Below are 21,420 nucleotides of genomic sequence, written 5' to 3' on the forward strand. Positions count from 1 at the left end.
ACTCTATTTTTCTTGAAATGTGCCAGTGGCTTTACATATTAGCAGGAGTAAAGGAAAAGACAAAGATGAACTGGAAAGCAGTGGAGTTGAAGCTAAAATGTCATTGTTAAACAATGGGAATTTGGCCTTCAGATGATGTGCCTAGGAACTTCATCTCGTGTGCATCATTCAAGAAAGACTTTTTTAAAGTATATAATGTTGAGTTTATGAAAGTGTGTGAACCAATGCACTCTAGAAAGCATTGAGATCAACAGAAATATTTGATACATAAATGATTTTCCTGATGACCGACAGCCAGCTGGAAAATCCCTTCAGCCAGAACATTCCTCAAGCGTTCTTGACATCCAGATTTTCAATGTAGATAACAGCTCTGGACAAGAATTATTTAAAAGCATTTCTCCTCCCCCCCCCCCCCCCCGCCCCAGATGAATAATGTTCAATCCCTTTTTCAGGCCTTCTCTCTGTTTATCTGTGTCTTGAGGTCCTGGTTGATGTGTCTCTTAGATAGGGCTTTTCCGTCCTTCTTCCCCTCAGACCTTTCTTTCTTTACTCCTTTATCAATTAATTCACACCACACCTGTGTGCTGAGCTCCTGCTATGTGGCAGACCTAGTTGGGGTGGAGGGAAGGCGATATATGGATGGGGCTGTTACCAAAAATGACACTAAGACCTGGTGCTTGCCCAGAAACCCTACACGAGGGTCTTTCTGTAGATGCTGTGACTGCTTCTTGTCTACAGCTCACGGAAGCTATCCCTGCTGCCTTGTGGTCAAGAGGGGTCCCGGTCTGGGGCCTGCTCATTCTCTGTGTGCCAGGGGTCCATGTACTTTATCTTTCTGAATTTTAGTTTCCTTCTCTGTAGCATAAAGAGGTGAACTCTATGGTTCCTTGGGAGACATCCCGTTGTGAGATTCGAACCCGCTGTGGTTCTAGCACACACGTTGGTGCTTCAGTGAAGACTTTCTCCCATGCAGGTGCTGAAAGCCTGAGGATGAGCTACTTTGTGGATTCCACAGCCAGTGGCCCTGCCCCTTATTCAGCAGTGCGTCCTGCGGTGGCGGTAAGTGGACCCCTCCCTGCTCTTCCTTTGCCCACCTGCCTCTCCTGTCTTCTCCTTCCTTCCTGCATCCTGACCCCTTCTGGACAGAGAAGCCGGGGACCCACCCCCAAAGTTGGAATCAGCCTTGAATCTTTTGGAGGAGCTAAAGTGTGAGATTATGTCTTTTTCTCAGCATATAAAATAAAAATCCAAGACTGATGGACTTGCTTACAAAGGTTTTATTTTAAAAAATATGTTTGTGTTTCAGAAAATGTAACTCAACCATGATTAATGGTGAAAGCCAGGTGATTTTTCATTACTCAGTTCATTTGGTGAAGATTTTTCACATATCGATAGAGCTAAATAACCCAAGCCATCTAATCTCAGAATTTAAAACTAGGGAATGTGATAGTAACTTTATAGGAAAATGTCATGTATCTCAGAATAAGAGAGGTAAAAGGAACTTTAAAATAGGACTGGATAAAATTTCTTTCCCTTAGGAAAGAAGACCAACCCAAGCTATGTGGTCATCAGTAGAATGTTTAGATGAATTTCCTTTTTTTATTTAAAAAAAATTTTTAACGTTTATTTATTTTTGAGAGAAAGAGACAGAACATGAGGGGGAGAAGGACAGAGAGAGAAAGACACAGAATTGGAAGCAGGCTCCAGGATCTGAGCTGTCAGCACAGAGTCCGATGTGGGGCTTGAACTCATGAAGCAAACCGTGAGATCATGACCTGAGTTGAAGTCGGACACTCAACCGACTGAGCCAGCCAGGCACCCCTAGATGAATTTCTTATAAATGTATTGTGAGAGCAATCCCATAATGCTATCATTGATCCATCCCAATGTTCAATGAATCTTTAATATTAGCTGATGTAGTTAATAAACTATTCCTTCCTAATTCTGTATGTTTTCATGCAAAGACAGCCAACAGAAATGTTGAGCTCTTTTCACTTCCTCTGGAAATGGACAGATAAGTTTATTGTTAATTCTTTGCACTACATTTATGGGTCTAAAGAGACACCAATAGACCAGAGCTCTTTTCTGACTCCAGTCCTAGACTGTCCTGTGTGTGGTTCTGCAGAATTTTTAACACTGGTAACCTGAAGTTAACCATGGCCTCTCGTTGTAATTGTCTATTGAAAGATGCAATGTACTTGAAAATGATTCTCTGTGTCACTGAAAAAAATAAGTGCTCAAAAGCTGTTCTGTCTTCAAGGAGTGATTATCACATTTCTCTTTCCTGGCTATTCTGAAACACCTGTTTTGGTGTTTTGTTTTGTTTTCTGTTTTAAATGGCTTCGGTTTTCATAGAAACACCATTCACTTTTCTAAAAAATTAGAATCAGGAAAAAGTTTAGAGTATAAAGACCACCGGAAATATGTTTAGAAACACGCACTCACACAACAAGTCCAGACCAGTGGCCTCTCAGTTCTGCTTCGTAGGAGTTGCCAAGAGCCTTAACTTGCAGGTCACATAAGGGGCTGGAAAAACCTCCGGGGGAGGGGTCCTCTTGTTTCTCACACAGAAGTTATCATCTGAGGTTGGCGCAAATTACACTAACTTATTCTTAAAGATGATATTGTAGAGATTTGTTAAAACAGATAAAGCATGCTGCGGTTGCAGGGCAAAATATATCATTGGCTTTGGAAGAAGAGATTTAAACACCAGCCTATGTTAACTCTCTTTAGCGGTCCTGTAACCAAGCGAAGCAAGATGAATAACTTCTCTTAAAAAGCAGTGCCATGCAAATTTTATATTTGTTTTATTATGTTTTTGACACCCAAATGCATTTTTATGTTAAGGATTCAAACCACAGGTATAAGAGTAAATTTTCCTTGACAGGGTATCTGGAAATTGTATGAAATTAGAAAACCAAAACCCAACTCTGGGTACATGTTTTCAACGAAGGACCCCACCCCCAACTGCATACACTGGCTAGTTTTAATGCATTTTAAGTGGTTTCCACTGGTTTCAAAACAAAGAACGCATTTACCCCCAGCCCCAACAGCCATATCTGAAAAGCATTATCAGCGCGTGGGATCCTTTTCGCTGTGAATTTCAGAATTGCTTGGGCAAAAGCAGAAGGTTGCATAAGAGAACTGCTAAGTTACTGCCCTAGCACTTTCACGCATAACTTCTCTCTGGGCCTCAGTTTCTCCATCACTGGGACTAGTTAGGCAACCTTTCAGAACCATATAGCAAACAGAGAAGTCCTGAAACTCCTTTGCGTATACTCTCCCTAATACAAACGAATGAATAAACAAACAAATAACATCGCTCAGTACAAACTCAGGTTCAATAAACCAGCTCCTACAGATGACCCCCAACCTTAGCCTGCGTTATAAGAAACAGTTGAAGAACCTGTAAATTGCCGGCAGCCTTGGGGCACTGGCATTAGCGACACTAACAGATCTCACACCCTCGATCCCAATCTAAGATGTCGTGAAGGAGTGAGCACAGATTCATTAACTTTCCCAGACAAGAACGTCAAAGCTGCAGGCACCCGGGTCTAGTCAGTTCTGTTGGAGCCTCTCTATCTACAGGTCAACCAAAGGTACTTAATCCAATAATCCATATCCTCCTGCCTGGTGCCCTCGGCTCCAATTTGGTTAGGCTGGGCCACCAAGAAAAGAAACTCTGTCTCAGGTGTGGGAAGCTGAGGGTGGAAGGAGTTTTTAATAGGGCTGCTTTAGCCGCCCCCCGGGGACTATTCGGTGATATTTTTATTTTTTAAATTTTTTAAAATGTTTTTATTTATTTTTGAGAGAGAGAGAGACAGACAGACAGAGCATGAGCTGGGAAGGGGTTAGAGAGAGAGCAAGACACAGAATCCGAAGCGGGCTCCAGGCTCTGAGCTGTCAGCACAGAGCCCGACATGGGGACTCGAACTCAAAACTGCGAGATCGTGACCTGAGCTGAAGTCAGGCGCTTAACTGACTGAGCCACCCGGGTGCCCTGATTCGGTGATGTTTTTAACTGTCAGAACTTGGTGGTGGCATCTCCTGGCATTTAGAGCGTAGAGGACAGCGATGCAGCTAGCCAGCCCCACAATCCACAGTGCAGTCTCCCACGACCGAGAATTATTCAGCCCCAAATGTCAGTAGTGCTGAGGTTGAGAGGCCCTGCTTGCAGCCGCCCCAGGATCAAGTTTGAAGGGAGGATGGTGTTACGTGTACAGGTTGGTCTGACCAGGTCTTTGCCACTTGTAAACGATTGCTCTAGAAAGGGAAATCTCAGAAAAGAAAAACAAGTGAGGATATATTCGTGTTATGAGGGCTTCTGTTTAACACGCTGCTTTAACTGTTCGATCTAGAGTCGGCTTCGATCTAAATCAGAATCCGAATACTTTCCAGTCCCCGAAGCCTGCTAATTCTGATTCATTATTCATAAATGAGAGGTAGCATTAGCATTATTTGATCATGCCCTGTACCAGAAGAAGCCTTACAATAATCACAGCAACAGTTAGAAACTTCATGCCACGGTCAGGGAATAATCATTGTAGGGGGAACTCACAATATCTGCCTCAGGGTCCCTTTGTCCAAACCAGGATACATGCTTTCCTCCTTGTAAGGTCAGTCCTTCAGGAGACCATGGTAACGAATGAGGTGATGTCATACCCGGGGGATAGAGCGGCAGCGCTTTTGGGAGTTGTCTGGCCATTGTGTGGGAGGGGGTGACGTTTTTCAGGTACGAATATGGGTTGTGTGTCAGGGACCCTTTCATCCAAGGGGAGGAAGCGCTCCTTCCTGTTATGCTACCTCAGCAAGCCTATGGTGAGCCCTGGAAGTCCCCAGCAGTGCTGGTCCCTTTATCCTCTCCTGCGTCATCCTCTCAGGCCACCAGGGCTGCAGAGCTGGGGGAGGGCAGGAATGGGAGGGATGAGTCGCTCCTGGTTTTGACCAAACATGTCACAGTCTTTGGCCACCTTGAAAGCGAGGAGGATGTGTGGAGGAGGTCCACGGGGATTAATGACCCCTGGGCCATGCAAACTTTAGGAAGCACCTTGAACTATTCAGAGGAAAGGAACAGTCCTGCCCACTCAGCTCCTGTCAGAGCTCAGTCCTTTGGGGGTAGAGCAATCTGCTGGGGCGAGAGTGGCTTCCCGGAGGGCCAGATCCCCCAGGAAAACCCAATACCCAAGAGGTTGGTCTAAGATGCCAGAATTTCCTAGGCTAAGGCTCTGGGTTTGGGGAACATCCCATGCAGCCCGAGGTGGGGTAATTGCATTAAAAACCTGGCATTCTTTTACTCTTTCTGGATCCAATGTTCTCTTACTAATATGGCAACTATATTTCCTGAGTGAAAAGAAGTGTTTCAGAAGCTGCCCAGCAAAAGACTTTTGACTCGTGACTTTATTATTTTTTAATGTTTACTTATTTATTTTGAGGGAAAGAGTGCACCAGCAGGGGAGGGGCAAAGAGAGAGGATGCCAAGCAGGCTCCGCACTGTCAGCCTGGAGCCCAACTCAGGGCTCCACCTCATGAACCGTGAGATCATGACCTGACCCCAAATCAAGAGACAGACGCTCTGCCGACTGAGCCATCCAGGCGCCCCCGACTTGTGACTTTATGATATGAGTGGTATGAATGCAATCATACCTACTGGACACTTAGTTGCTATAACTGTGTAGAATAACATGGTATGAAGCCAGGGGTATGTCAGAGACAGGATCACTGAATGGACTGATGGACATATGCCAGAGTCCGGGTCGAATACCAGCTTTCTAAGGGACAGAGGAAGGCTGCCAGCCACTGGCTGGTTTTAGGCATTGGCCTCTGTCCTTCCTGGGCTTTTCTAGAGGAACTTTCGGCGCTGGCCAGCCTTCTTGAGTCTCCACGGCGGTGCCTGCAAGCGGGAGTGGCATGGCCATGGGGCTTAGCTAAGCACATTGCAGAGATGAGCTCCACGCCGTGCCCTCGGACACAGCTGCCCGGCACAGAGACCTCTGAGGCTGAATCTTTGCCAATCACTTCGTGGCATGAGTGACTCCCTTTTGTACACGTTCTTTCTTCCTTTCATCATTGATTGATTGATGGATTTTTTTTTTTTTTCGCCACGTAACTCTATTTCTACCTTCTGACACTTGGTGAGGCAGAAGGGCGACCCCACCCCCCTTGTTCCCGCCTCTTTTACAGGAGCCTCAGACAGAGCCTTCAGTCCTGGGCCAGGCAGCTCTGGAATGCAGCCCAGCCAATTATAATGGAAAGCACTTCAAGGAGTCAGAGAGATCTGGGTTCAGTTCTGGTCTGTTACTCCTTGGCCATGTGACCTTGGACAAGTTACTTAACCTCTCTGTGCTTCAGCGTCCTCTTCTCTTTAAAAGACAGAGCATAACTTGCCATGTGAGGCTATCATGATCGTTACATGAGAAAATGCGTGTCGAGAGCCTCCCACAAAGATGACCTCAGCTAAGCCTCTCTCCCTTATGCCTTTCTCTGGACTTTTCGATTGTGTTGGATGGAAGCACGGAGGGAGGAGTGGAGATGATTCCACTTATTGTCCGTGCAAGGGTGTTGCCACAACAAGACGGGGCTTCTGGGGTAAAGATGGAGACATTCTTATTGAGTAAACTCCTTGCTTCATCACTCCCCTGCCCTAGAAACAGCTCCCTTGCCACCAGATCAAAGTTCTCTTGTAATGGGCTGGTGGTTTACAACCCCATTGTGTAAACAGACCTGGTTCTCTTATCTTGAGTAATTGCAGTTTAATTGGGCCTCCTTGGGAAGCAATTCCCTTCTTAGCCAGGGCTGTTCGCACACTCTTCACCTCCACCCTACAGGCCTCAGGATTCCAGCCTTTGAGTGGTCATCAGGGAGTCTGTGCTGTCCCTGCCCTTCTTGGGAAGGGCACGCGCTTGTCACTGACTGTGGAGCCCAGCACCGACGCCCTTTCCTTCTCTCTGCAAATCCCGGAGGACAATGGATGAAGCATTTTGGGATTAGAGAAAACGTGCGAAAGAAATTTGGGATATAAATGGATACTTCGGGCCGGTCAGAAAAATGGAAGGAAAGACCGATAATGTCTGTATTTTCCAGCATCTGAAAAAGTGGGGCTTTTCTAAGGTCCCGAGTTCAGTGGGCACAATCTCAAGGAGTTCAGAGCCAGGACACGGCCGAGAGGCCATCTCCCGATATCAGGAAATTAAGATCCTGAGAGATTAAAGGAGGTGCCTGAGTTTACAGAGCTGGCGAGAGACTGGCGTGTGACCCAGATCCCCTGACTCGGGGCTAAGGACACTCCTTACTTCGGAATTCATCTTAATCACTGTTTAGATGTGTGGTAGTGTAAAAAAACTTCTAATAGACTCTCATTCCTGCATCTCTATGCCTAATGAATGAGGAAGTGGGTCTTCCCCGAGTTAGGGGGAAAAAAAAAACCCAAAACCCCAGCTTGTAGCGGACCACTGGGCACATTGGAATTACTGCCCCGTCTTTCGGCCAAGGCAAGAGTTTTCTATCCACCACCCAGCGTCTCCTAACGAGGCTCTGAGTCACCACACCTGCTCTCCCTGCACCGTGGGATGCCTGGGGCTGTCCCCTCTGGAGCCACTGGGAGTCTGCAGGCTTCACGTCGAGGGAGTAGAAGCCGACCAGTAACCCGTGTCTCACCGCTGGTCTCTCGGCAGGAAAGCGTCCAGTCCAGGCGCTCGGACTAGTGGCAAGGTTCAGAGGCCCCTGGACCCTCAGCTATGTGACTAAGTGCTCGCTGTGGGTGGAGAGGGCGGTGGTCTCAGGCTGCCACGAGCAGGGCCGGTCACATCTCGGGGCAGCCTCAGCCACAGTCCCCGGAGGAGTTCTACGGGACCGTCTCACATCTCTCCCTCAGAAACCTGCCGTGGGTCAGGCCTGCCCTTTCACCCAGCCCCAAGCCCAGCGCTCTTATTGTTTTAAAAAGAATTTCCTGGCCTTGAGTCTAAAATTAAACTGCCCTTTGAGAGTTTCCTATTTTGTCTGTTCCCGCCTCTCCTGTGGCGGCACCACCCTCCCCTCCCTCCTCCTTGAGAGTAGGCTGAGGAAAGCTAAATGGACGCGAAGGAGTATTTCTGTCTGCGTCCTTCCCTCTGCCTCTCAAGGGAGCAGGACACATGTGCCCTCCCGAAGCAGGTCTGCCCCAGCGTCCTGAAGGCCAGACGCCGTCCGCCCAGAACACCCCCCTTGGCTTCTTGTGGAAAGAGCTTCTCCATGACCCGCTGGACAGTGAGATAAAGAAGACACTGGCTTGTCTGGCATCTTCTGAGGCGGAGGAGGAGGCCCAGACCTGATTAAAAGCTGCAGGGTTCAGCAGCAACCCCCCCCCCCCCCCCCCCACCGTGGAAAGGCACCTGCATGCAGTGATGCAATGGGCTGAGAGGGTCTAAGCTGAGGATTCGTCTTTTGGTCACACAGCCTTTCCTGAGTATCTACTGTGCCAGAGCCCCTAGAGCTATTCCAGAGGCAGGCACTTCCTCCGCCTCCCTGTTCTCTACTGAAAAATGGGGGACGTGGGGTAAAGCAGTGTTTGAGCATGGCTTTAGGAAAGAACGAGGACAACGCTATGAAGGCTTTCGGAAATTTAGGAGGGACATCGTATGCCATGAATCCAAACTATGACTACGGGCAACGTTTGGCTCTACAGGCTTCTCTACTCATGGGGGCGGTTGGTCACAGGTCAGGAGAAAGGATGGGGACAGGGTGGCAGAAGGTGAGAGCAGAGTTGGAAAGGAGGCCGGAGATCAGTGGGGGTAGCCTCCTTAGGAAACAAAAGCTAAAGAGGTTAAGTGACAGGCTGGAGGTTACACAGCTCCTTAGGAGCAGAGCGGGACTTGAATCCAGGCTTCCTGGTTCCCAGTCTTCAGTCTGCCTACTAGAGTGCATGAACATCTGTGACACGCCTAGAAAAACACAGTTATCTCCGCAGAAGCAGACATCCCGGGCTCACTTAGCTTTGCTTCTGGGCGTAAAATGTCTTTTGTTGTTGTTTTAATTTATTTTTGTAAACAGCAGCATCTAGAAATAGTTCTTGGGTCTCATATGCTCGTGGCCTCATACTAAGGCTAACGCCTAGGAGTCAGAAGTCGATCCAAGAAAAGACAGGTTTGCTTCCACAGAGATTGTGTGCTGAGCCCACATACAGAAGAGAAAGGAGGGAATTAGTAGGCAAACACTAGGACATTCAAGGTTGCTTGGCTAACGACAGAAATGGACTTGAAGAATGGATCACACATACTCTTCTTTTTTTTTTTTTTAATTTTTTTAATGTTTATTATTTTTGGGAGAGAGAGAGAGAGAGAGAGAGAGAGAGAGAGAACAAGCAGGGAAGGGGCAGAGAAGGAGGGAGACACAGAATCGGAAGCAGGCTCCAGGCTCTGAGCTGTCAGCACAGAGCCCGACGCAGGGCTCTAACTCACAGACTGCGAGATCATGACCTGAGCCGAAGTCGGCCGCCCAACCGACTGAGCCACCCAGGCGCCCCTCACATACCCTTCTAAACATGAGAACTCCATATGTTTGTGATTTCGTGTTGTAAAAGTATTCACCTATTCCCTCTTTTCCAATTTTGGGGGGCAGGGAGAAGGCAGACAACAGACAAAAGCTGTGAGGTCTGGCAGGGTTGGGTGGGGAAGGGCGAGGAGGCGGTTGTGAAGAAAAAGCAGCAGGGAGATATGGGTGGGGGAAGGCAGAGGCCTCAGACTCTGAAACTTTGAGAGGTGGAGCTCAGGAGAGGTCATAAAGTACATGAGACCTTGACCGGAGGGCTAATGGAGGTGGTCAGCTGCTGTGCTGGCCGTTAGAGCTGGCTCACCACTGTCAGAGTAGAGCAGGGAGAGCGTGTGTCCATCGTCCTGGTAGTTTCTGCGTTTCCTGGTTTTTGTTTTATCTGTTTGCAGTATCATAAAGGTGAAGCATGTAGGCTTGGCTATGTCCTCTGACAGCCCCCGAGAGGCCAGGGAGGAGTGCTGTTCCCCAGGCAGCTCGTCACCTTGTGTGTGGTAGAGCAGGGCAAAATGTGTGCTTTCCCTGAGATGCCTGGGGGAGGGGCCCCAATCCTTCCAAGTCTGTGTGGCTGCCATCTTTCTCTTGGTGGCCACTGGCCAACCGCCCTTGGTCCTGAAGCTCTGCCCTTGGCTTCCACCACTCTGTACACTTTCTTGATTTTCTTCCTCTGTCTTCAACAGGCCCTTCTTTGCTGTTTTTTCCCCTTTCATGTCTCGTAAAACTATAGGCAATTTTACAGACCCATTTTTGATCTCTTTTCTGTTTTGTCTGAACAGCCATTTTTCTTGACTCTGTCCTCTCACTGGACGTTCCACGCCTCCAGAGCTAACTGTGCCTTTTCTTGTCCTCTCCTATCCTGCGTTCACCTTTGGGACCCCCCGCCCCACCAAGCTGTTCTGTCATCACTCCATCTAAACACAGCTAAAGGTGAAATTCTCTTCGTCTCTCCTTACTTATGTACTTAAACTCACCTTTTGCATTATTATATTATAAAAGCAAGCATTCTGAGCCTTATCTGGGATTTCCCCTTTTTCTTCATCTCCTGATAGTTAGAAAATCATGTTGATTCTCCCTTTGAAACATACTTACGTTTCTTGTTTCCTCTTCGCCTCTGCCCTCGCAACCCTGATCTAACTCTGCCCTTGTACCTGGACCCCTGCTCAGCACCAGAAATAGAGGGACACCAGTGATGCACTCAGGTGGGGGACAAAAAGTAAGGGGTGCCCCAGTGCTCAGTCATCAAGCTAAATGAGATCCTAATGCAATATTTTCTTTTGTTTACAAATTTTTTTGAGGCTTATTTATTTATTTTGAGAAACAGAGAGAGCGAGCGATGGAGAGGCAGAGAGAGAGGGAGAGAGAGAATCCCATGCAGGCTCTGCACTATCAGCACAGAGCCCAAAGCGGGGCCCGAACTCACAAACAGTGAGATCATGGCCTGAGCAGAAACTGAGAGCCGGATGCTTAACCCACTGAGCCCCCTACGTGTGCCTTAATGCAATATTTTCAAAAATCAAAATTAATGCAAAAATTAGTATAAAAAATAAAAACTTTAAACAGAGTTAGGATTAGTAGTGCTGCTTTTTTTCTTTCGGCCTGAGTCTCCAGGAGGGTTCCGTGCCTGTGTCAGCTTCTTCACCTTCTCCTGACCAACCCATCCTACCTGGCACAGTCAAATGAGTCTTCTAGAACATATTGATGCACATGTCACTACCTCTGATGCAACCTCCGAAGCCTTTCTCCTGGAGCCAGATTCCTGTCTGGTATTTATGGCCCTCAACAATGTGATCTTACCCTGTCCCACCAGCTTTACTTTTTACTAATTACCCTCCATGGCAAGCGTCCACGTTGTTCAAGAGCACACTCTTCCCACATGCTTATCACCACCGAACAACATGGTCTTTATCTCTCTAGATCACCTCTCTGAATCTTTCTTATTTCTTCCTTAAACAGATTATATGTTCCTCTTCACCTTAAGGTAGTGTGATCGTCTTTTTTTTTTTTTGCTCTCTAGGCCCTCCACCAAGTGTTCTAGGCTGAATCTTACTCAACCTTTCAGTTACCTTAATTTGCTTCCTCCAGGAAGTATTACCTGCTGCCACTCCCCTCCCCCTGCACATTGGTACTTAACCCTGTCATCTCTCCTTGCTGTAATTTCCTGTTTACTTGTCTGTGTGCTCATGAGGGTGAAGTTCATTTCTTGTTCATACTGTGCTCTTAGCATCTAACATAAAACTTGGCATAGACCAGGTGCATGGTATGAATTTGTTCCATAAATGCATGTTGTCATAATTTGTCAAGTACCTAGCCCAGGACAAGAGTTACCCTTCTTCAGAATCTGTACAAGAGCCAATAAGCTCATGTTGGGCAGGTAGAAGCAAAGACAGTCTGAAACCAAATAGAACTGGGTGTGAATTCTATATTTATTATTTTATTAGCTGTGCGGCCTTTGGACATTTACTTATTCTCTAAATGCCTCAGTTTGTTCTTCTGTAAAATGGGGACACAAATACTCATCTTGCGTGATTGTGGTAAGGATTCAACGTGACCATTTCTGCACTATGTTTAGCACACCAACTGGCATAGGGCAGGTGTGTGATGTGCGTTAGTTCCTTTCGATAATTGCCTGTGGGATGAATAAGCAAGGACCCGTCAGATGGTTTTCTTCAAACTGTGACAGGGGCTGCAAATGGCGCTTGCATCGCATGAGTTCAACCTCCAGTTGCAGCCAGGAAAGGAAGGTGTCAGCGAAGAGACTCAAACTCATTTTGGGTGGCGCTTTTTTAAGGCAATGAGGTGGGGGCTGGGCAGCCCAGATTTCTGACCTGTTAATAACCTGCTTCTTTCTCCTCAACTAAGACAGTTTCATAATGAATTGGAACTAGCTATGTGGTTCTTTTGAGTAAAAACGTCATTTTCATACTCTGTGAAATAGGTATGAAGTCAGTTTGTGAAATGTCTAATAAACAAGCAGGTGTCTAGATAACGAGAATCATGGTGCTTCCAGGAGCATCTGTTAGTAAAGATGTTTGCGGTTCACGGTAGGCTTGGTGCGTTATGTCCTCCTAATGCTTAAAAATAGGGTCCTCTGGTTCCACTGAGGGCAGCTCAAGAGGAAATAACGTCTTAAAAATAGATTTCCATTTATAAAATAATGGATGAACTATCCCTGACAACAAAGAGCCTGGTTTCGGGCACGAGGGATTCCTAAAAAACAAGAAACAAAAAACAAAAGCCAACCGCATGAATTCAGTCTGATGCTGCGCATGGTTGTTAATCAGAGGCTGGGAGTTGACTCACCACACCACTACATTGTTGTCATTGCCCGGGTCTGGAACCTCATTGCTTTATCCCTAACCCACTAAGTACTCCTTCTGCCTTCCATCTCTCTCCTGCACTTTGCGTCTAGATCATTTTCCTTCAGCACTTCTTGGCACTGTATATCTTGCCATCAGTGGCCCTTCCTTAGCAGAGAAAGTCTAAACTTTTAAACCTGAAAAATGTGTCTCTGTCCTATTTGCTATTGCATCAAAAAGAATGAAATACTTAGGCATAGATTTAACCAAGGAGGTGAAACACCTGTACTCTGAAAACTGTAAGGCATTGATGGAAGTCTTTGAAGATGACAAAAACAAATGAAAAGACATACAATGCTCATGGATTGGAAGAATTAATATTGTTAAAATGTCCATATTACCCAAAGCAATCAACAGATTCAATGTAATCCCTATAAAAATACCAATAGCATTTTTCATATAACTATAACAAATTCTCCTAAAATTTGTGTGAAACAACAAAAGACCTTGAATAGGCAAAGCAATACTGAGAAAGAACAAAGCTGGAGGTATCATAATCCCAGATTTCGAGATACACTACAAAACTATTGTAATCAAAACCATATGGTACTGGCACAGTACTGAAAAATAGACATATAGATGAATGGAACGAGATAGAGAAACCAGAAATAAACCCACACTTACATGGTCGATTAATCTACAACAAAAGAGGAAAAAATATCCAATGGGGGAAAGACAGTCTCTTCCACAAATGGTGCTGGGAAAACTGGACAGTGACATGCAAAACAATGAAACTGGACATTCTTACACCACACACAAAAATAAACTCAAAATGTATTAAAAACCCAAATGTGAGACACAAAACCATTAAATTCCTAGAAGAAAACATAAGCAATAATTTCTTTGACATAGCCTTTAACAACATTTTCTAGATGTGTTTCCTCAGGCAAGGGAAACAAAAGCAATGATAAATTTTGGGGTCTACAGTAAAATGAAAAGCTTTTGCACAGTGAAGGAAACCATCAACAAAACAAAAAGACAACCCACCCAACGGGAAAAGATATTTGCAAATGGTACATCCGATAAGGGCTTTATATCCTAAATAATAAAGAACTTATACAACTCGACACCAAAAAAAAACAAAGTGCAAATAATCCAGATTCTTCTGGGAAGAAGACATGAACAGACACTTGTTTAGAGAAGACATACAAATGGCCAACAGACACATAAAAGGATACTCAATATCACTAATCTTCAGGGAAATGCAAATCAAAACCACAATGAGATATCACCTCACACCTAAAACACAAGCGACCACGAGCATGGGCAGGGATGTGGAGAAAAAGGAATTCTCATGCACTTTGGCAGGAATGCAAACTGTGTTACATAATCACTGGGTAAGACAGTATGGAGTTTCGTCCAAAAAAATTAAAAATAGAATTACCATATGATTCAGTGATTCCGCTACTGGGTATTTATTTACTTAAAGAAAATAAAAACCATAATTTGAAAAGATACATGCACCCCTATGTTTATAGAAGCATTATTTACAATAGTCAAGATATGGAAGCAACACCGAGCGTTCATGGACAGATGAGTGGACAAAGAAGATATGAGACACACACACACACACACACACACACACACAGGAATATTGCTTAGCCATAAAAAAAAGAATGAAATCTTGTCTTTTGTGACAACGCAGATAGACCTAGAGGGTATTATGCTGAGTGAAATAAGTCAGACAGAGAAAGACAAATACCATATGATTTCACTGACATGTGGAATCTAAAAAGAAAAAAAAAACCAAATGAACAAACAGAAACAGTCTCGTAAATACAGAAAACAAGCTGATGGTTGCAAGAGGGGAGGAGGTTTGTGAGATGGACCAATGAGGTGAAGGGGATTAAGAATACAAACTACCAGTTATAAAATAAATATGTCCCGTGGAGATAAAAAGTACAGCATAGGGAATATATTCAGTAACGCTGTAATACCATTGTACGGTGACAGATGGAGGCTATATTTACCATGGTGAGCACAGTGTAATGTACAGAATTGTTTTGTCATTATGGTCTACACCTGAAACTAATGTAACATTGTATGTCAACTCTACTTGAGTAATGAATGTAAAAAAAGAAATAAGTGATATCAAATGCAGAAACAAAATGTTCTCCTTAGGTTTCTACTTACCTTCGCAGGGCTTATAACAGACTACCCATTACCTATCTATACGGATTCTCTCTGTACTATCAACTGCTGTCTTAGAAGGGTCTTGCAAGAACGGTTTAGGCAAACCATACACACACTGTCCCAAAAGAAAACAGGGCTAGACAACTTAGATTTCTCCTTTATATAATTTAGAATCAAAATTTCCTCACTCAAGACCCTATTCCTACAGCTCGGGTACTTGACATTGAATTTTGAGAAAGACTCTGGGGAAATATCAAAAGATGGGGACAGATATTAACAACACACAGGGAGTCCAGGGAATATGTTTCAAATGGATTCAGCTGCAAAGGATTATTGAAGACTTACCTATTCTTGGGGATTCAAAGGCAGTTGCCTCAAGAGCTTACAATATGAAAATACAATGTCCCCAAAGTGGTTTGAACCGGAATTCAGGAAACGTTTTCTGACTGAAGCTTAGGGGAGTGTTCTTGCCAATGATTTCCCTAAATTTCTTGGTCCCAAACCCAAATAGGTAGCAGAACACCATTGCTCCATTTATATTCTAGTGGTTCTCATCAGGATCTGGGAGCAGAAGCCAAGGGCGTTAGCCTTTGCTACTCAACAACTCAAGGTGACTCTGTTCAGTTCCAAGGGTATCACTACATTCTCAGCACCATTGGCCCAGTTAGAAGTGGAAGAGCCCCAAAGTAAACTTCATCCAGCTCTACTTTGAATGATTTTTTGAATATTATGGAGAATGTTGTCCCAATTAACGCACGCAAAATGTCCTTTCGGCCTCAATGGTCATTTTTGTCTGTGCCACTATACTCTCTTCGTTGTCTTTACTGAGCTTAAGTGAATGGACAGTTGAAAAATGGGAAGAGAGTGTAGATAGTGAATGCTGAATCTAAAAGAATAGGGCTGAGTTTTTGTCTGCAGCTCAAGGGGAACGAGGGCATAGGAGATTCTCGAATGAGAGAATCTTACTGGAGGTTAGCAAACTACCCTTCAGGGATGAGAATACCACCTGTGAAGCTACTTTTGTTAATTAGCCCCTTAACATCGATAGATTTCACCACATCAAATTCTAGCAGAGTTTGATTCTCTTAACTGAGATTTTTTTATGGAGGTAGAAGGACCATGAGAGAAGAGAGAAAGAATGAAAAAGAAAAAGGAAAATAAAGGTTGGGCCAATGGAGATTAGACTCCTCAGGAAATCTTTCTATGAATCTGCTGCTTCTCCTTTTGTGTCTTATTTTTTAATCCTCTTCCTCAATCCCAGGAATGTTAAGGGCCTGTTACATTAAAATAATATCTACCTTATATTAGGATTCACATAGGCTACGACATGGATTATATATATTTAATTTTTTAAATTTATTTATTTTGAGAAACAAAGAGAGCAGGGGAGGGGCAGAGAGAGAATCCCAGGCAGGCTGCACGCCATCAGCATGGATGTGGGGCTGGAACCCCACAGATCACGACCTGAGCCAAAACCAAGAGTTGAACATTTACCCAACTGAGGCACCCAGATGCCCCAACATGCATTTTATATTTTATTTTGTTTTATATATAATTTTCTTACACGTATTTTATTTAATCCTTCCTACATACGAGGTAGATATTATTCCCATCTTATAATGGAGTAGTAAACCGAGATTTAGATACGGGAACAGGCCTCGGCCCTTCACTAGTAAGCGGTACAGCCAAGATTTGAATCCAGGTAGACGCAGCTTCAAAGAATAGGGTTTAAACACCTCCAAGCGTGCCGCCTACACAGCCCATTTGCCTTCTTTAAGGAGTACTGGGTAGAGGCTATATTTTATGGATTTCCTAAAGCTGATGAAAGGACGGCACAAGTCCCCATCCGTTGGGAGAAGCTGGAAATTTCAGTCTGGCAGTCACTATCATCAAAACTTCTGCACAATTGATTGACTGAAAAATGAGTGATTATTATTACGTAGGCCCACTTTTTGGTTTTCCCTTGGCATTTGTCCCCTACTGGTTCCATGATAATGGAATGTCTTGTAAGAACATCCGTTCGAGGTGTTTTTACAGAGTAAGATCACATAAAAATTCAAAAGCCAGGATTGTGTAAAGATGGCCAAGATTCTGCCTTGCTGTGAATCTTGGGTCTTTATTTGAAAATTAGGAGGGGCATCTGTGTGGCTCAGTGGCTTGAGTGTCTGCCTCTTGGTTTCGGCTCAGGGTCATGATCTCCTGGTTCTTGAGCTCGGGCCCCGCGTTGGGCTCTGTGCTGGCAGCACGGAGCCTGCTTGAGATTCTCTCTCCCTCTCTCTCTGTCCCTCCCTCTCCCTCTCTCAAAATAAATAAATAAACTTAAAAAAAATAGGAAAGGTCATTGTCCAATGCTTAAAGAAATGGATGAAAGGCAGTGCATGCACAGTCTGAGTAAGAGACCCTTCTTCCCTGTGTCTGTTTTGGGGGGAGGGGTGATCAACAGTTGGTTCTATTTTGTTGTCATCTATGGATGATTCCTACTCACATGCGGCTGTTTGATAGGAGGTTATTGTCCCATTCAGGTTAGAGTATAGAGATTTTCCTGTTAATATATTTCCATATTTTTTTCCTGGTCACAGAGGCAGGGACCCATCAACTCCTATGAAGATCCTCGAATGGCCTGTGGTTTCCAGTCCAGTTATCACCCGCAAAGAGCTTACTACCCCTTCTGGGATGAGATGGCCACTCAGGAAGTTCCCACTGGTCTGGAACACTGTGGCTCAGGTAGGAGCATGAACAGAGGCTCGGGGTGCGGATAGAGATGAAGGACAGCGAAGTGTGATGAGGGCTGCATTCTCTGTAGCAGCAACAGCTGCCGCGGCTTATGTGGGGACAAGATGCTATTGTTCTCCGGTGGAAAGTCCCCGGACTTCTCCATAATTCCGAGTTGCTTTCTTCTCCAACAACAGGAAGATGAAACTCTAGGAATGAGCCCAAGAGGGGTTGCTTCAGGTCTCCATTCTGTAAATAGTTCTGTCCACTGTGCATTTCCTGAGAGTTACCCGTTGCAGCCTCATTGTTGACAAAGGGCCTAGAAGGTCTGCGGTCCTGAAGGAAGAGCTGGATAAACAGTTGGCCTTCTTACAAAACATCATTTCTTTCATTCATCTTCTTTCCTGCATTGTCCTCGACCTCTTTGCCTGTGCCCACCTGCGTCTGGCTTCTTTTTGGTCCGCCCCCTCTCTCCCTCCTCTTAGCTCTCCTTTGCAGACCTCCTTCCTCTCCTCCCAGCATTCTCTTCTCTCCCAGGCTTGCTGCTCACGGTGCTGCCCCCTGGTGATCAGGAATCAAACTCCTCCAGAGAGTTCTCCCCCGGATCTTGTCTCCCAAAGACCCGACAGGTTTTGAGCGTCCTTGCCCCCATTGTGTTTTGCCGAAGTCACCGTGTATCTCACAAATTCCATTAGTCTGTGCTTACCTGCTAGAGTTTTTGTTAGTTTCTTTTTACTGCAAAATGTAAACCTTGATTTGGGGATTCTGAAGTGGGTTCTGCTATTAACTTCAATGGATCATGAGACCAGATTATGTATCCAAATACCAAAAGGCCAGTTCAAATCTGTATTTTCTTCCAGGATGAATTCTTAGCCTAAGAAATCTCAGTACTCTCACAAATGGAAAATATATAATTCCAGGGGCGCCTGGGTGGCTCGGTGGGTGAAGTGTCCAACTCTTGGTTTCAGCTCAGGTCATAATCTCATGGTTTGTGGGTTCAAGCCCCATGTTGGGCTCAGGGCTGACAGAGCAGAGCCTGCCTGGGATTCTCTCTTTCTTTCTCTCAGCCCCTCCCCTGCTCACACACTCTCTCTCAAAAGAAACAGATAAACTTAAAAAAATAATAAAATAAAATATGTAATTCTGAGGCTAACATAGGGAGAAAGCCACTGGGGCACTAACTTAAATGCAACTTTTTGTTCAATGTTTCTTTACTCCACATAACGATATGGTATACTACTTTTTATAATAGTGGAGAGAGAACACAAGTGTTAGTTTTGTTGCCCATTCTTCGTCTTTGACCAGAAATACCAAGACACAAAGCAAGATGCTGTAGCATCTTGGTGGGAGTTGGAAGGAAGGCATGTGAGTTGCTTTCTAGTTGCCTGGCTCTTCTCTAGGGCAGCATGAAATCAATCCTTGTGTTCCCTAGTCTCTCAAGTCAATAGCCATTGATATTTGTCATATTCTTCGGGGCACTGCCCTTGGATTTCAGACATCAGACATTATGCTGTCACTTTCTGCTCGGTTCTCCCAAACATGAATACAAGTGTGTCAGTAACTATCTACCCATTTAAACAGGAGACAGGGAGGATTTTGCACCTGCTCACAGGTTAGACTTAAGGACTTAAAATCCTAAGAGATAAACAAAGTCATCCTTTGTGATTCTAAACAAATAGATCTTTTTAAATAAAAAAAAATTTTTTTTTGAGAGAGAGAAACAGGGGGAGAGGGAGAGAGAGAATCTTAAGCAGGTGCAGGGCCTGATGCGGGGCTCAATCATGACCTGAGCTGACATCAAGAGTTGGACGCTCAACTGCCTGAGTCACCCAGATGCCCCTAAACAAATAGGTCTCACTTGTATAAGCAGAAGGTCAGAACGGTTGTGCCTCTATTTGTATAATTCTTGAAACTTACCAATGCCGCTGGGCTTAAGTCTTGTGTCTTCGAATGCAATCCAGGTTAAAGTTACCTTGCCTTAACCCTCTCTGCTCTAGACGGTGCTTCTGTTTGCTGCAAGTTACGCCGTGTTAATAGCCGAGGTTATTCCACACTGGTCCATGGCCTCAAGATTAGATGTCCCTTCTTCATAGCTAAAAGACGTGGTCCTTTTTTTTTTTTTTCCCAGCTAAGAACTACATAAATTCCCAAGCAAAGATGGTTTTTTCATTCTTTTCTTTGTCAAGGTCTTCAAAGGCAAAGGAGGTTTTTTTTCGGAGCCAATGACACAGTGTCTGTGATGCATGGGAAGACCCTCTCAGGGCAAAGCTGCTTTAAAATGCAAGGATTCAGAGCCATATGATATAGTCGTTTTCCCCACTTCGTCCCTTTTATTGTTGCAAGAAGGAGGGAGCTGGGGTCACCCAGACTGGTGGCTTTTTAGTAAGATGGGAAGATGGGTCCTAAAAGGACCTGGGTTGTCAACAACCACAGCTCAGAAAATACTAGAAAGCCTCCATGGGGAGCTGTGCCTTGGTGGCAAATGTGAGGTCCGCAGTTCCCTCTGCCCTAGGCTCCCTCTGATGGAAGTATCTGGCAAGCACCCTGAGCTTTTGCAGCCCCTCCTTTGCCTTTTGAGCTGTCCAGACGAAGTAGTTGCAGCGATTATTTCTGGGCTGTGGTCCAGCCCTCCTCAGTGATGGGTGTCCTTTGGAAGGAGATTTGGGGTTATAGAGAAGGGAAATGAAGATGTGGACCAACCAATGATTTCTCCAGCTGCAGCACATTTCCTTGGAGATGTGTTGAGTAAGAAGAAAGAGAGAAAAAAAATACGCTACTTTTTTTTTCATCTCCTTTTATCCTATTTTTAACTTCAATTTCCTTCCCCTCCTCCGTCTCATGGCCACTCCCCACCCCCGCTCCTGTCTCACGTTTTGTGCTCCCAGAAGGGATGAATGAACTTCTTTTCCAAGGACTCCACATCTGTCAGTGACTGGAATACCCAGCAGGAGGGGCACTCCAGGAACATTAGGCCCTTTGCTAATAATGTGGCTCCTATTCAAGGAGGGGCAGAGGCTGAGGAGGAGGAAGGGGGTGAGGGAGGGAGAGGGAAGAGAGAGAATGAAGCGAAGAGAAGCTGTGAGTGGGAGAGAGCCTGCCAGGTGAGCGGGGAAGGGGGGGGTGGGGGGGTGGAGGGGGGGAGAATACTCAGTAACCAAGAGAGTCAAGAATGGGTTGGACAGAAGAATAGACAGTAAAAGAAGCTGCTGAGGAAGACAGTGAAGGGTGGAAATAGACAGGAAATAAAGGTATTGGTAGAGAAGTGGAGGAGGATGGGAAGAGAAAACGAAAGCTGAATGGGAAGGCAGACGAAGGGGAGCCCGGAAAAAGACGAGGCGAGAAGGGGAGGGGAAGATGATATGATATGAAAGAGCACAACAGATGAATCTGAGGACATTAACTATACGGCTAAAAAGGGAAGCCACATTTGCATGCAATTGCCTGTGCAGCTGTACATTTCTTCATGACAATCTTGTAGTCATCATTTTCTTTTATTTCTACCTCCGCCTCCCGTCCGCCTCTTCCCCCTCCTCCCTATCAGCCTGGAGCCATTTGCAAGAGCCAATGGGGACGGCGAGCTGGTGTTCTGCATGAATGAATGGCCCTTTCTGTCTCAGCTCTTCGTCATCCCTCTGTCAGGGAGCCTTGTGAATCAATGGAGCCCCTTACACGAGACACGGCTGAAATGTCTGTTACTGTT

The 21,420-nt window shown here is 45.2% G+C and overlaps 1 protein-coding gene across 3 annotated transcripts in view; it reads left to right on the forward strand.

Moving 5' to 3' along the window:
* Nucleotides 1-21,420, forward strand: part of ETS1 (ETS proto-oncogene 1, transcription factor) — a 131,885-nt gene that overhangs the window by 12,413 nt on the left and 98,052 nt on the right. For all 3 annotated transcript variants that reach the window (XM_027036903.2, XM_027036899.2, XM_027036900.2), the window contains exons 2-3: nucleotides 974-1,059; nucleotides 17,588-17,732. In XM_027036903.2, coding sequence (XP_026892704.1) covers nucleotides 991-1,059; nucleotides 17,588-17,732 — 214 coding nt within the window. In that variant the 5' untranslated portion in view covers nucleotides 974-990. The remainder of the gene's footprint in view (nucleotides 1-973; nucleotides 1,060-17,587; nucleotides 17,733-21,420) is intronic.

The sequence above is a fragment of the Acinonyx jubatus genome, chromosome D1 (assembly GCF_027475565.1).
Source record: "Acinonyx jubatus isolate Ajub_Pintada_27869175 chromosome D1, VMU_Ajub_asm_v1.0, whole genome shotgun sequence".
Lineage (NCBI taxonomy): Eukaryota > Metazoa > Chordata > Mammalia > Carnivora > Felidae > Acinonyx > Acinonyx jubatus.